Raw genomic sequence first — 17,485 nt, 5'->3', positions numbered from 1 at the left:
TTATAGATATGATTAAGAATCAATTACACAACATAAAAGGGGTGGCGGCATTACGACATACTTAACTCATATTTTTATTACCACGTTCTTCCAGCAAACGGGCGATGCTATATTTACTTTTGCAATCGATGATATGAAATAAAGGTTTTAAATAAAATAACGGCTACTTGTATATTAATAATTTACCTTTATAATAGGACCTTGTCCACCTATGTAAGGCGACACGTTGCCATTCTGTGTGGCATTCGTTGTAGACCGACGAGGAGTAAATGCCGCCATACTTTGAGATACACCATCCGCCAAAATAAATTGCTCGCGTAATTCAATATTAGTACGTCCTTTAGCTGCTCAGGGATTTAATATTTCAAATAGAAAATAATGAGGCAGGAACAGCATCATTCAATATTTGGCAACGCATCAAAGCAAATAAAATAAAAGTTGTATTGGCGTCGATTCATTATGCGATAACGATAGCAGCAGCATTTGTCATGATTTAAACACGAGCATTAGGTATAAATTCAATTATATTTTAAATTTTGCGCCGACAATGGAGTGCGTTTTATATAATATGATATTATTTAGGATTTCAGGATCGGTAAACAGGTTCGAAAAACAAAACAAGAAATTAAAATAAATAATTAAAAAGGGGAACGAATAAATAATGAAATAAAAATTTTACAATACAATACATACACACAATACAATACATGCTCAGTTATTTTTTAGCAAACGAAATTATTTCAACATAAAACGAAAGTAAAAGTAATATCTTTGAACAAAAGGTATCTGCATAGGTGTTTGTTTTTATTTCGAAACCAAGCAACTGACAAAATTTAGGGTTAATTCTGCATTGATGAGCAAATTATGCTGATATGATATTAAGTATTTTGATATTACACTATGGTTTTCTGGCCGAAATTAACGTTTTTTATGTGTTGATATCAGTTTTCTCATTGCTATATTTTAGTTAATACAGTAAAACATAGAAAAGGTAACTTTGTTTTGTAAAAAGCCATAATGTAGGAAATAACCGACTTATTTTTGGACAATTGAAAATTCGATTGAGCATGAAGTACAGTACTTCTTTTTTCACTCTTGTACTTCGTACTTCGAAGTACAGTCAAATGTACTTCTTTGCGATATTTTGTACTTCGGGAGGGAGATTCTGTAACCAGTTAGCACCAATTTTCGGATCGCTATCGCACTTTTTGACGCATGATATAAATGTTTTTACGTCAAAAAATGCAATAGCGATTCGAAAATTGTCGCTAACTGGTTACAGAATCTCCCCCCCAGTTCCTGTTCTTCTCCGTTCTTCTGGACATTCGTCACATGGCCTGGACGATAAATTCGTTCAAACCATTAAAGTCGCCGGCGGCCGATGGCATCATATCTGCGCAGCTGCAAAGGGCTCTGAAGGTGTCGTGCAATTGGTTTGATCCATGCATGAGGACCGGGTACATCCCCAAGGCTTGTCACTGTTTTTCAAGAGCTCAATATGCTTATTGCAAGAAAAGGTCGGTGAATACCGCCCTGCGCACATTGGTAAAGTGGTCAGAGGAAGTCTTCACGCATGAAGATTGTGCAGTAGGGGCCTCTTCGATATCGAGGGGGCCTTCAACAATGTCACTCCAGAAGCAATAGTCAAGTATATTCATAATCTGGGGGTTGAAACCAACCTAATAAGTTTCCTTCGTGACAGAACTGTCGCGGCGAAGTGGGAGTCAATGGGAGCCCTCCAAAAGGTGGTGTTCTCTCGCCCCTGCCCTGGATTGCGGTTGTAAACGACCTTATAGAGGAACTGGAAATGTGGGCTGTCGGGTGATCGCCTATGTAGATGATGTGGAACTTTTGGTTAAGGGACGATTTCTGTACACCCTTTTTATTCTACCTCAAGGTTACCTAAACCAGGTAACTAGGTTGGCGATCAACGGTGGCTGTCGTAGAAGCCTAATATTCAAGAGGAAGTTGAAGTGGAATCATCTCCAGACTTTCTTTTAGACTGTCCAACCTTCGCGAGGCTTGGATGGAAACATTTGGGCTCGCACTTGTGAACAAACACTGAGCTCGCAGGGATCAAAATTAGCCGCATTCGAAATTTCGTAATCGGCTCGCGGCGTTAACGTAACTCAACTTAATCTGTACTTCTTTGAGCTATGAAATAGTTGGTCACATTAAGCATGAGACATAGGGTGTAAAGTTTAATTACCGTTAGAAAAATATTAGATCACATTCTTATTAAAAGTTTCTATGGAGATTAAATACGAGTGAGTAGATTTTAAAAATGTGTGATAAAAAATTTTAAGATTTTTTTGGGTGATAAAACCTTTTTTTGCTACCTAATAAATTATTAGAATTTCCCTAAATCTTAAATTTACATAATCCGAGAAAGTTTTGGTTTGTATGTTATGGCTAAAATTTTCTAAAGTGGGCTACTAATTTTTTGATGGACATCGACATGTTAAATTCGCCAGTTGCTTGCATGAAAAGAGATTTATCGCGAACCAGTACTGGCTCTAAATGTACTAGAAGCGCACCAGTTCAGAACTAGAGATTTTCCGCACAGGGTATACTTTCTTAATTTCAAATGAAAAAGCATCCGAAGCGTGCAAAACGCCATCCGTGCAGTGAAAAATGCTTCATTTTAATACGGGCATATATGAATTGAATATTTCCATTATACGTAGTGTATGTATAGAGGAAATGTTCAATTTTTCACTTGATTTAATACGTACATTTTTAAACGGTAATCAGATAAAAAAAATTCGTTTTTACAACGCGTTTTTTTCTCAGTGTATGTGTTGTCACCGCGGTGCATGCTTTGTTACATAAACAACAATTATTGAAACTGCAAATTGAGTACAATCATTTCTGAATGCCGTTAAATGTAAACAAAACTAAATACTTTATAAGTGTATTCGGCACTTAATACTGAGTACATTGAATCGATCCTGAGTACGTGTATCAAAGCGATTATTGGAACAGATTTTTTTTGAGTACTGAGTACTTTCGAGTTCTTTTGTGAGTACTGAGTTCTTTGGAGTACTCAGTATCGATACTTTAAAAATCGGGTGCTGTCGATTATTTTGAGAATCGAGTTCTGAGTACTTCTGGTATCCATGCCTAACATATATGTATATAAATTTCAAGAAAATATTGCAAATAGGAAAATCGGCTAAACACCGCTTATTTGTTTTGTCAAAGCGGCTGGCAAATCGGCTGCCGGATAAACCGAATTTTCTCCGGCTGTTTGCTTTCGGAACCGGCTAAATCTAGGCGAAAAACGGCTAAAATGGCAACACTGCATATAAGTACATATATAATTTGACATTTTATTTTGTTCCAAAGAACTTTATTTCCTAAAAAAAATCATTGTACAAGAAGTAGACAACAAATATCAAAGCAAAATGCATAGTAATGTTTCTCTGCGCAGAATTCGCTAAAAAGCGGATGTCTGACAACTGAATATACAACCCAACAATCATTTTTGTAAGTTTTTAAAAGTAACTTAAACGTAAGCTTGCTATATTAAGTATTAACTAAGCGTTTTTAGTATTCAGTTTATTTTAAGTTTTTTCAAATGAACATTTTATAAATATTGAAAGCGAATATTTATAAATCACTTAGCTTTAAAGGTAAAATGAAAATGGGTAATTTACAAACGAAGTGCTATTTTTTGTCCTCCCTTTTTAAATTTTTTTATGGTGGTAAAAACGGAAAATCAAAAACATTATACGATCCAACACCCTTATTCTGCAACACTTTCGAATTCGGATTTTGCTACGAATAGTAGGAATGGTATGCTGCAATCCGAATCGTATCTTCGAACTTTCGAAATCCGTATCAATGGCATGCCTAAAAACGAACGAGTAAGTTTTTTTGCGTAATTTTGTACGAAAAGAATTCTGTGTCGGATGCGAGATGATGTGTGTTTGCACGAAATATTAGTGGTGTTTATTTAAGCAGATAAATTTGCCTTTCGCATATACATATATTTTTTCCACTGCTTTATGTAAACGAGCAAAAAAGAATATTTGTTGCCCCTTATCGAGAAACTTGGCCCGGTTTAGTTATTAGTACAATGATTTTCGGTTGTTGTGTCCAAACGCATAACCCGAATCCAAAAACTTTAACATACACGTGTAATCAAAGGATTAAACCTTTATCTAAAATATACACTGTGTAATATAAGTGTAATTAATTTCCATCAAGTGCTTCAAAAGTTAGACGCGGAATATACATGAAATAGAAAACAATAGAATAAGCTGGGTTCAAATTACGTTGTTCAAGTTGTAAACTTTGAGCAAAGACTTTGAAAGTTGAACTCACTTAATTGGAACGTTCTAAATTCAATGGTATCCCCCGTTTTACCAGATTGACTCCGGTTTTCGATATACCGGTATTTGAAAATTTGATTAAATTTTAACTATTTTATAAATAACTCCTTCAGTTATGAAGTTATTTTACTAAAATTTTGCACCTAAAGGTTTTTTAATATTACCTTAATTATTCCTTAAAATTATCGAAATGGGTTCACTTTAACGTATAGCTCCAATACAACTGATTACTCAGATATGTGTTTTTGCGCTATAACTCTAACTTCATATCTGAATAATAAATTGTATGCGTGCTATATGGTAAAGTGAACCTATACTAAATTTTTACCTGCTTAATTGGAGGAGTTGTAACGCAAAACAACGTCTCTGAACAATCAGTTGTATGGGATGATGTTAGAGTGTACCGATTTCGATGATTTTAGGAGATATTGAAGGAAATATTAAAATAAAACAGTGTGCAAAATTTTAGTAAACTGAGGGAGTTTTTTTTATATAACAGTTAAAAGTTAAGCGAAGTTTAAAGTACCGCTATCTCCAAAAGTGGAGAGAATCGGGCAAAACGGGGGACGCCATTGAATTTAGAAGGCTCCAATTAAGTAAGCTACTATCAGAACTACAAGAAGGAGCATAATTAAAAGTACTAAATCGGCGTTTTTACTAAAGCATTGTTCACTTAATATCGGTACGCGTTCCAGCAATTCCTGTACAGCAATTGTTTGAATGTATTAAAAAGTTGCAATGCAGATCGTTAGACAATAGATCTACCATTATGAGGTTGAAATTTCATAGTAATGGCTTTTAATTTAACAGTTTTATTTGCGTTGGAAGAGGCTACTCAAAAAATAACGTTGAACGAATTCGTTGAAAATCCGACACTCTCGAGATCAAAAATTAAATTAAAATTAAATATACCAAAAACGTCTAATTTTCCTCAAAAAATCAATGAATGGATTCCTTCTGCTTAAACTAACAGAGTAAGCAAATCATCAAAAAAAAAAATAATAATTTCGCACCAGCTTAAGGATAAGGCTCTTTACCTCAATTATAAAAAAAATCGGCTTATCAGAAGAAGATCGCGCGAGAGAATTGGAAAACGCTTATCCACAGTTCAGCGAATGGAAGCTATGGCAAGACTTAAACCTTACCGAGTTATAATATATATAATTCTGTTAGATTAAATTAATTTTATAACAAAAACCTCACCCGTTTACTTTACCCCAATGTTCACACCAAATGTGGTATTTTTTAGTAATGGCTAAAAAACATGTTTAAAACTTGACTTCGGTCAACTCCCACGTTAAAAGTTTTAAGCTAAAAAGAAACAGGGTGATATCCTCTTAAAACTAAATTTATAGAAGTTGACACAGTTGTCAAAGGGATATGAAATGACGAGAGAATCGAAACAGTCTCATTAAAACTCGATCAGACTCCACAATTGGTCATATGATCCCAGAAATATGCTGGAAGGAGCACTTGCACAAAGTGTTAAGCCATTGTATCATTTACTTTAGACCTTCCGTAAAGTTTTGGTTGGTTTTAATGAAAATTAATTATTCACAGGTAACTTTAAATCGGTTTTAATCGGATATGAATAAAATTCTGGAACTCATCAATTTACGAATATGTCCTATTTACGTCAAATCGAAAAATACACGGTATTTATTCAAAACAAAATTAGTAGAGATGCGCGAACTATGAAAAAAACATAAACTAAAGATAGTTTAGTGGAACAAGTTGACTACTCAAGTCTCTAGAACGGGTGTTCAGAAAAATTTTATCATTATCAAAGAAATTGTCTGTTATTTGTTTATCCAAGCAAAATATGAAACTTTCGCTAGCACCTATCTATAGCGGAATTCTTCCCCTTATTTTAGTATATTAAATATTATTATCGGAAAACCTGTTAAAAAGATATAACCCATTTTATGCGTACCGATTTTGAGTGAACAATGCTTTACTTCTAGAGAACATTTTACAGGTATATGCAACGTTATAAGGTCTAGTAGTTATAAAAATAACGTATTTTCTAAATGTGTCTTCAATTAAGATATTTTTGGAATAAAAATTACGCTCAAGATCGCAGAATATTTTGTCTTTAAAAGTTGGTTTATTCTGAAAAAAGTATTGGCACAGAGAATTTTTCGCAATATATGCAAAGTTTTTTATTCTAATTTATTTTCAATATTTTTTAATAAAAATATAGTTCGTACTTCACCAAAAAACATAAAAACAAAATCTCTAAACTTTGTGCAAAACTCAGGAAAATTCAATAAATTTGCATACTAATTTGCAACTTCTTATTCAGATTTTTTAGAGAAATTCTAAGTATGCAGTCTTATAGCCAAACTAATTTTAGTATATCAAAGTGCAAGTCTGAAGTATCTAAAAAATTGCGTTGATTTTTGGACATTTTTTTAGTAGAAGGTGTTGCTCATTTTCTCCATACAAAAAATAATTGTCGAACATACTTTGTACGGAAGAACCTGACTGAAAAAAAATTTCCAAAAATCAATGCGATTTTTTAGCACCTTCAAGCTTGCACTTTGTTATACTAAAATTAGTTGAGCTATAAAACCGCATACTTAGAATTTTTCTAAAAAATCTGAATAGAAAGTTGCAAATAAGTATGCAAATTTATTGAATTTTCCTGAGTTTTGCACAAAATTTAGAGATTTAGTTTTTATGTTTTTTGGTGTAGGACGAACTATATATTTATAAAAAATTATCGAAAATAAATTAGAATAAAAAACTTTTCAGATATTGCGAAAAATTCTCTGTGCCAATACTTTTGTCCGGCACTGTATATGGCATGTTTGTTGGCTTTGACATACTTATTTTCGACTTCCGTGCTTATTTTCGCATATTTGACAACATTTCAAACATTTTCGGGGGGAAAATCGATAGAAATGCATGAAACAAGGTGAATTCATACATATGTTTTATACTTATGCTACCTTCCTACCTGGTATGAATTTGCCTTGATACTGCTAGAGCTTGTAGAAATCCGAACAAATTTGGAGTTCATTAAGGCAAGTTTTGGTTGTTTGATAGTAGCTATAACAAAGCTTCAAACAAAAGGTTTCACTTTGAAAGAAAGTTTGTAAATTGGACAACTAAGAAAGAGCATTACCAAATGTTGAGCACATATATATAGTTTAAACAAATTTTTAAGTATTTTGGCCAGAAACCCCTACCATAATTGCTAATATAAAAGATGTATTATTTTTTAATGGCTCCACAACTAGTAGTGAACATTTATCGAAGTACTCCCCAGCAGAATTAAGTTAATTTTTTGTCCAACTATATCTACGGATGTGGAAAGGTGTTTTTCTAATTAGTCAAAAATTTTAAATGACAAGGACATATTCGATTGAAAATTTAAAAAATCACGTTTTTTTATACTGTAATTCCAAGATTATTGAATGAAAAAAATTAAATAAAACTTGATTGATTTAGCATATTCAAGACCATGTTTTGGTAATTTGTCGATCTTTTTATAGCGAATATTTTCCGCTTTTGCTGGCATATTTTTGCCAGCCCTGCTTATGACACTTTCAAAATAAACATTTTCGTTAAGCCGCTGATTAATAAAACTTCACTAGAAAAAAGCCTCAGTGGTTCTCCACATTTCAATGCATTTTTCAGTGAACAGATACCGTTAAGTTGTAGTTAGTGTTATCACTAATATGATTTTTTTGAAAATAAGACTTATACCACTTTCAAAATAAATGGCTCATTTAGCATTTCAAATAAGGAGCGACTCGATAATTTCTAGAATATTTCTTTTAATTCGGCTATAAAAAGAAAAACACGTTCCAGCATTTCAATAGCATTAGTTAATTTATTAAATTGGTTAGGTTCGGCATATTCTATTATTTGCTTAGCTACTTCTAGCCGACATCTTGAGTAGATATTCAAGTTTAATAAAAAATTTATTTTCTGCTTTTTAGTACAATTGTGTTTTATTTTTATGAGGATAATTATATAGGTAATATTATCACCGCCCAACGAAATTCTAACAACTGCATGCAGTACAACTAAAAATTACCGTATATGATTTTCTCCGTAGAACAAGAATCTCACATTCAAATTATTCAATTGGCTTTGGTTATTGAAATATTCGGGATTTAAAGATTCAACAACGGATTTTCGCCATTTTTGTGGAAAGATATAGATACGGAATGGAATTTTTTCAACAGTATAAAAACATAGTTGAAATATTGGACTTGTAGGTTCAAAGTTAAAAAATTAAATTCTTTAACCATAAGGCTTTAAAATATGTTTTCATACATTCATACATAAGTGGCAACACCTTGTCAGAAGGTCGGAAAATTTCATAAGAATTTGTTAGCTGAAATAAAAATCACGTTTTTCTTCTAATTTGAGTGTAATAAATCGAATTATTTGTAATATGCCTCCCGGAAAGTTACGAGTAACAAGAGGTAGTAAAGGAGATTGCAGCCAATGCATATTGTGCATAGAAACAGGTGATGAAGTGGTGCAGTGTGATAAGTGCCAGAAAACTTTGCATGCTCAGTGTTCGGATCTGGATAAACGCCAGCTAGCCGATCTGAAGGGCAATCCCAACCAGGTGTTTGTCTGTCATTTCTGTAAAAACCTGCAACAGACTTCGATCTCACTAGGATTAAATGAAATAAAGCAGAAAATCAACTTGACGACATAAGTAAAGCAATGCAATTCATGTCGTCCCAATATGACACCATTTTATGTGGAGTGACTGAAAATAAAAAGAGAATTGAAGCCATTCAGCGGGAGAATCGAAGTTTGCGTGAAGAAGTGTCAGACCTCAAATCGTCGCTAAAGCTCTTAAACGATGAAAGAGTGCAAAATGATTGTGTGGTTCGTGGTATCAGTCTTTGTGACGGCAGACAAACGGCTAAAGAAGCAACAATGTACATTTGTAATAAAATTGGCGCAAATATTGATCCAAGTAATATCATCCAGACTTTTTTCGTGGGCAGCAAGCATGCTAAGTCAAAAACAATAATTGTAAGATTTGCCAATAAAATAAGCAAGGTTCAATACATGTCAGCCAAATCCAAATTGAGAGAAATCACAGAAATGAAAAATGTGTTTATCCATGACTGTTTAAGCAAAGAGACAATGAAACTGTTTAATCATGCAAAGTCTCTTAAGGCGGTGGGTTTCAAAGTTGTTCTTGCTAAGGGAAATCATATTGTGGTGAAGAAAAACGAACAGGCGCCTACAATAACAATAAAAACAATGGGAGATGTTGATAAGTTGTTATTAGCTTCTTCGACGACAACAACAAATATGACAACTTCTGCTTTTGCTGCTGACGGTGACGACGCTGTTTCCTGAGACAAGCTCACTTGTTATGCTCAGTGACAGCAGTGCTGCCAGAAATTAATTAAATTCCACCTTTTATCATATCTGGCCATGTCATTTATGTTTTCTTTGTTAGAATTAGAAACTTACGTTGAAAGGCTTATTGGCATCTATAATAAAGCAACCTAAAAAAATTATCTGGAGCCTATTGTTTACGTAACATATAATTTTGTATCCTTTGTGGTAAAAGGGTGATTTTAAAGCTCCCTTTTTATGCTCTTCCAAATATTCCACTTTGCATCTTTATTTTCCCACACAAGATCAATAGATCAAAAATGGGAAAATTATATTTTTTGACATTTTTAATTCAAATATCTCGAAAATTAGAGCCAATTGAACAATTATAAGGTCCTATTCCTAATCTACGGAAAAAAATCCTATAGGAATCAGCTCTCAGATACTCTGCCGCAAAGTATTTTATCCTATAATATTAAGTAATGGGAAACTCGTGTCATCGTTATCATTATACTTATCTGCATCAATACCATTACCATTATTATTATCAGCATCATCACATACATGTACATAAACACAAATAGTTCTGTTGGTCATACTGGACGTCAAGTCAAGAACTTCAAGAAGGGACGATATGATAGTAGTCTTGAAACGGCCATTCAACGTTCCAACATATTTGTTAGATATGTTTCGGCACTACCTTGGAAACCGTTCGCTGTTGTACGGCACAACGCAAGGTCAGAGACATGCAACATTCTATGTAGTCATTGCTCCTGTACGGGGCAGAAATATAAGCTGATGTAATAAAAGTAAAAAACTCAAATCCCGGATTTAAAAGTCTTCGGTCCAATTAAAAGGGGGAGTGCGCATTGCTTCTGCATACCGTAGGTTAGTTGTTTCTGGCGTCATGCCAATTGGGCTACTTGCAAGCGAGCGAGAACAGATTTACAATCTCTATGCCGAGATAGACCGAGCAGCTGCCGCAGATTTCATACGGAGTTCCATTATTTTTCTTTCTCCAAAAGTTCCAAAATTTTTCTGTTTATATACGACTATTAATTTGCAGCTGTTAAATGGAATTATTATGGAAGTTCTCATCTTCATTATGTAAATATTATAACACTTCTTTTTGGGCTATCTAAATGGTGTTAGTATGCAGAAATATTAACGCCACCTGGTTCCACCAAGAATCATACGAGCATTGCATAAATTAAATGTAGTGTAAAATAATAGCAGCGAGATTCAAAATGATGCTGCTGCCATCGTATGTTTATTTATTTATTGCTAATAATTTTTATTCAAAATATGGGTCGATAAATAAAAGTTTCAAAGTTTGCACAAAGTTCACAAAAACTAATTAAACTTAAGAAAATGTTCATCAAAATTAATTTTTTTTATAAGACTTCCTAGAAACAGTTTGATTATGCAGTTTTTTCAATTATTTTTTTGTGGAGGATGTTGCGCATTTTCTTCGAAGTAAACAAAAAATTTTGTTCATGAGTTATATGGAAGAAAATGCGCAACACCCTCCACAAAAAAATCTTAAAAATAAACGGTAATTTTTAGCGACTTGAAACTTGCACTTTTGCTCAAATTGAATGGGCTACAAAACCGCATACTCGATTTGTTTCTTGGAAAACTAAATTTCGATGCAAATTTTTTTAAGTGTAATTAGTTTTTGTGAACTTTGTGCAAGATTTGAAACTTTTATTTATGTGATTTCTGATATAGATCGACCCATATTTTAAATGAAAATTATTAACATTAAATAAATAAACATAAGTTGCCAGCATTATCATTTTGAATTTTGGCTGCTATTATTTTGCTCGTAGGTGTATATATCTGTATGTTATTAGTGTTCACATTTATCTACGTTTAATTAACTTTTCTGTTTAAACCAATTTTTTGTGTTTTGATCAGATAAGCAATATTTCAACTGCCTTCCCATTAATCTAGAGTAAGATTTCTTCAAATTAGGAAAAACCGTTTTGTTGTTTTCATCCCTCTGTCTTCTCCTCTCTGTCTGTTAAGTGTATTTAAAACAAAGAGAATTTCTCTAATTTATGCTAAATTAGTTGTAAAGTGTTTATGTATACACATTAAGGTGCCCATCGAAAATGCTTTTTTTTTGGAGATTTCAAGACCCTTCCCCCTTATTTTATTCTTTTTTATGAGAAATATTATTGCCTATTCTAATAGATTTTTTAAAAGTCATTTAGGGTTCGCGACCTGTCGGTTTAGGTCAGAAAACAGGATTTTGTAGATTTATGAGTTTTTGAATGACTTTTTTTGGATTTCAAAGATCGAATATGATCTGAGAAGAGGACATATTGATAGGGCTGCCAGACGTCCCGGTTTTCCCGGACATGTCCCGGTTTTAGACTATTTGTCCCGGTGTCCCGGTCCAACCTTAAAATGTCCCGGGTTTCGTTTAAGTGTCCCGGTTTTCGATTTGATTGCACAAATTTTGCATAAAAATGACTACACTGAGAGATAAAACGCGTTGTAGTATTAAGAAAAATTTTATAACTTTACTGGGGGAAATAACGCATAGTAAACATGAATATTTTTAATTTGATTATCATTTTAAAATTTTCGTATTTAAAAACAATACTTTCATACCACGCACACGTGGTGTTGAATCAAACTGAACATTTGAATGCACATTTACATGTCTGGCTGTAGCTGAGTGAACGAAGATGCTTGCCACAATTTGCTAATTTCCAGAGCGTCAGGGTTCAAATCCCATTACAGGCACCATGGAATTTAAATATTTTTTAACTTAATTATGAAAAAGCATCCGTTAAGTGCAAAGCGCTTCATTTTAATATTGGCGTATTTCAATTGAATAATTCTATACTAAATACTAAAATTTGTATACATAAATTTATTACGAGTTGGGTTGGTGCTCTTTCATATGCGATTTTTTTTTTAATTTAGCATGTTTTGTACAAGCAATAGTAAATGATTAATATAAGTATGTACCTAAATACGTTAAAATGACATGCACAGAGTTTTACAATTATATTAAGCAAAAGCCAGAAGTTTTGAAACAAGTTCAGAGCAACGAAATAAATGACTGATATTTTAATGTTACCTTGTATTTAATTTTTTTTCTTTCGTGAGACCTAGATTACTTATAAGTACCGTGCCGTACAAAATTATTGGCTCGGAGACTCTTTCATCTGATCACAATTTCTAATCAGATCTTTAGAAAATTTTGAAAATGTAGCTTTTGAGCTAATTAGTAAAGTGCAAGTCGCAAGTTACCAGAAAATTTCGTTGACTTTTTGCAATTATTTATTTTTTGCTGACAGTGTCTTCCACATACAAAAAAATTTCGAACATAGTTTGTATGGAAGAAACTCTCAGTAAAAACAATNAACTATCAGTAAAAACAATGCCAAAAATCAACTAAATTTTTATGGGCTGCAAAACTTCATTTTCAAAATTTTTATAAAAAAGTATGAATAGAAAGTTGCGAATTTCTATGCAAATTTATTGCATTTTCCCGAGTTTTGCACAAAGCATAGAAATTTTATTTTTAAATTTTCTTATGTATTTAGTATAAACTGTATTTTTATAACAAAAAGGTACATGCATTGTGAAAAATTCTCTGTGCTTTAGTTGTGATAAATTGTTTTGTTTTCCTGGTGTACGTTGTAATGATCTCATGATCTCATGTTTTTATGTTTTTGTTTTTGTTTGTCAAAATAAAATTTTACTACATCCTTTCGTACGTAATTTTTGTCGAAACGAAAGGGAAGGGAACGAGAGGCCTCTCCCCCCCTTAAGTGTCCCGGTTTGGCAACAGAGATATATGGCAGCCCTAATATCATATGGACCTTTAAAATGGTATATAACAATCTATTCTCGGACTGGGCTTGTTGGGATTTTTTATCTGGTAAATTAAAAAGAGACCCATATTTCTCTAAATTTTTTTAAATATTGACCATCGATAATTTCTTCAATTTCAAAATATGGAGTACTATCAAAAAACAAATCTATTTCAAGTAAACTGATACCTCATTTATTTCAATCGCATACAAATTGTCGAATTTAGGCGAATTTTCTTAAATACGGCCTTGAAGTTATAAGTGTATATGTACCGGAATTTCAACAGTGTGGCTAAGGAGCTCATGAATATTTGTTCAATATTTGTTCTATTTGTTGTTTAGCAAAAAAGTGTTTTGCCGTAGAATACGTCTTACGTTGCGATATGGAGGCTATGCGGAAATGTTGTAGTTGTAATTTTTAGAGCTTCACGAAACCGCTTATTGAACGAGAACTAATGTAGTGATTTGAAAGAAAAGTATGGCGCTTCAAAGATAAAATTCCAAGCCTACTGACAGGTTCATATTTGTATTCATATTTCAGTTTCTGTCGTAAAAACAACGGTAAACATTGGCTTATTTTGGGGTCAATTTTGAGCCTTTAAAGTGGTCCAGCAGCTTATGATTCGCAGATATAACTTTAATTTTCGGGATATAGATTCTTTGGAGCAATAGAAATATTATCGTGTACAGATTTTATATAAAGTTAACAAATATTGAGCATTTTAAGGCAAAACATTGTTGAAAAAATTTACAATTTTTTTTTATTACCAAAATGCTCGAAAACCGCTCGAACGATTCTTTAATCAAAAATTCAAGAGTTTTCCTTCTATTTGGTATATGGGAAGTAATGGTTGATATCTTCTAAGTATGTTTATTTGATTTAAATATATGGGCATAAATGATTTTCCATACAAAAACACTCCATCATCGTTTTGCAAACACGTGCATGCGTTGGAAGTGAGGGAAGGAGACAAAAAGTATGTATGCGCAAGTTCATATTTCGGCTTTTGATAAACAGATGGCGCAATATTTATAACCTAATCGCAGCGTAAGTAAACGTACATACATATGTAAATACATACATACGTACATACATATGTTGATTGCAGTTAANACACTCCATCATCGTTTTGCAAACACGTGCATGCGTTGGAAGTGAGGGAAGGAGACAAAAAGTATGTATGCGCAAGTTCATATTTCGGCTTTTGATAAACAGATGGCGCAATATTTATAACCTAATCGCAGCGTAAGTAAACGTACATACATATGTAAATACATACATACGTACATACATATGTTGATTGCAGTTAATGTGGATCTGTTTCTATTTTTTAGTAATCTATTCATGTCTATACATACATATGTACATACATATATGAACACATGTACGCATAAACCCGACAACTTTTTGAAGTGAAACAACACTTACAAAAAGAGCAATCCAAGAATAAAAGTAAAGGTAAATAAAAGGATAAAAGCAAAGGTAAAAATAAAAACAAAAACAAAGTTGGGTAAAGATAAAGGCAAAAATGAATACCAAGGTAAATTTGAACACTTTACTTATATAAGGGTAAAGGTGAAGGGGAATATGTATGTGAAGAATATGATAAACATAAAAATAAGAACAAAGCTAAATATAAAGAAAAAGATGAGGATGAGGATACCGATAAAAGTATAGATGAAGATAGAGGAAGAAAGATTAAAATAAAGGTAGTTGTAGAGAAAAGGATATAGATAGAGGCCCAGAAAATGAATCTGGGAACTATTTCGGGATTTCAGAGATATTCGGGATTCTCGGGACTTATCGATATAATAATCGATATTTTATCGGTTTTGTTATCGATATTTTTATCGTTTTTGTTATCAGTTTTGCTATCGATATTATTATCGATTTTGCAATCGATTTTTTTTGATACTTTTTCCTAATTAAGAAAAATCTAAATTTATATTTTGCGTTTAACAGCATTCGAACCCGAGCCTTCCCGAAATCTAACAAATAGTAGTCTGCGCCCTTAGCCACAACCACAACATGTTTGAATTAAATTTCTTTCAAGCGCTCAAACAATTTTATAAGTAAGTTTTTTTAATAAATATCTTTTCTGTTAAAAATTTCAAATCTTTAAATCACAGTAATCTGTAGAAAAATACAATGGTACAAAATAAAAATAAAAATAGGTCTTTCGCTTATGTTCTCATTGAGTTATTTTCACTTAAGACTGATTTTCACTATGTCATATTTTGAAGCCAAAATTTGGCGACGTATTTTGACACTACCTTATCTCTTTTATCCATACCTTGACCGATGATATTATAGGCCAAAAACAGATATATAGCCGATTTAGCAGCGCATGTGCACGACTTAAGACCTATCCGGATCCAAATCCATTGATAAACCGCTTTTTAATCCCATTTGACAATGTGTTTTCACTTATTTGACGACAAATGCCACTGAATTTGACATAGTGAAAATCAGCCTTTAGAAGTAAAGTTGTAGAATTTTGGAAAAACCCCTTTTTTCTTAGTGTGTGCCTTCGTTTTTGACTTGGATATGCTCTTAACCATGCCATGTATTCTACGTTTAAATTTAGCGGCTGTATCTCCGATACAGCCTGCAGACCAAGACGAAGGCGCTGGACTGTTCCTTTTTTTTAAGAAAGTTTAGGAAAATGGGGGTGGCACCGCCCACTTTTATGATATATGCGTATCTATAATCAATAAAACGCAAACGTCAAGCTGTGAAGCTGTGTTTTTCTGTGATCTGTTTAAATTTTGTGTTTTATAAAGCTGTTTACGCTTATTAAAGTAAAAATTAAAAAAAGTGTTAATAAACTTCTGGTGCACAATTTAAAGATAAGTAAAACATCAAAATTTCCCGTAAATTTGATTAATTTAACTTGACATTCTTAATTGCATGTGCCGAGTATTTTGTTTCATGTAATATATTGTTGTTGTACAATTGTTTTTGTTTGTGCACATTGATTTTGCTCTTTTTGTCTTCTTGTCATTTCTTTGTCACAGCTGTTTGCGTTGTGTTTATTAGGTGTCAAATATACAGTGCATTTAAAACTGTTCGCTACATAGCTTTCCAACTGATATTTACCAGCTGATTGGTTCACTGATTAATACACCGTTTTCAAAACTATTTTTGCTTTTTTGCTTCTAAAATCTAAAAATAAATATAATTTTAAACATGTCGTATATTTACACCAATTGCCACGTTAAAAGCGACTCCTATGTGTCATGCTGGCTGTGCGATGGGATTGCCCATATAAAATGTGCTGGTTTGAGCGGTAGAGTATTAGACACTATTAACGAGGGTAAGGGTCTTCGTTGGTCTTGTCAAAAATGTAGATCAACCGAAGTTGATTTATTTAAATTCTTCAGGCAGTCAAGAAATGGTTTTTCTGAGATCGGGAAGGATCTGTCGGCGCTCGTTGAGAAATTTAAGCATTACGAAAAAATGTTTAGGTCTTTCACTTGCCTCGACAACCCTCCACACTCTGAGGGTAGCCGAGAAAATAAAGGTGGGCATGTTATTAGTCCACCTAAAAAGACAGCCACGGATTCTAGTAAAAAAAATCCTCCATCCCAGTCCTTGGAGCTTATTAATTTATCTTCTCCATGCCCTCAGGCATTGGAGCCTCCGATATCTAAAGCCATATCCACTAGGTCTTCTTCTAAAAATAGTCAAACCGTTGATTTAACAGTGTTGCCATCAACATCTCAAGCTCCACTGTCTAACTTAGTACATCAGACATCATTACCAAAAAGTTGGTTGTAAATCCTCCGAGAAGATCAATCTTTGTCTCTAGATTTGCTAAAGATACTTCTTCGGATGATATAAAGTCATACATATCGACTAAAATTAGAACTAAAGATGTATTTATTCGTAAATTTAATTTTAAATACGATCGCGATATTTCATCTTTTAAAATTGATGTAGCTTCCGAAGATTTTGATTCACTACTAAATAGTTCATTTTGGCCG

At 33.0% G+C, this 17,485-nt stretch overlaps 1 protein-coding gene across 19 annotated transcripts in view; it reads right to left on the bottom strand.

Annotated features, from left to right (window-relative positions):
• The window catches only part of shot (dystonin-like protein short stop), an 852,754-nt gene that overhangs the window by 152,057 nt on the left and 683,212 nt on the right, over positions 1-17,485 (bottom strand). For 5 of the 19 annotated variants that reach the window (XM_017608332.1, XM_017608094.1, XM_017608854.1 and 2 more), the window contains one exon: positions 187-344. The exons of the other annotated variants lie outside the window; for them this stretch is intronic. In XM_017608332.1, the coding sequence (XP_017463821.1) occupies positions 187-344 (158 nt within the window). The remainder of the gene's footprint in view (positions 1-186; positions 345-17,485) is intronic. 19 annotated transcript variants of the gene reach the window in all.

Source organism: Rhagoletis zephyria, unplaced genomic scaffold (genome assembly GCF_001687245.7).
Source record: "Rhagoletis zephyria isolate East Lansing unplaced genomic scaffold, Rhagoletis_zephyria_1.1 Rzeph_scaffold_00007, whole genome shotgun sequence".
NCBI lineage: Eukaryota > Metazoa > Arthropoda > Insecta > Diptera > Tephritidae > Rhagoletis > Rhagoletis zephyria.
The sequence above is the reverse complement of the archived record's forward strand: the minus strand, read 5'-3'. Positions and strand labels throughout refer to the sequence as shown.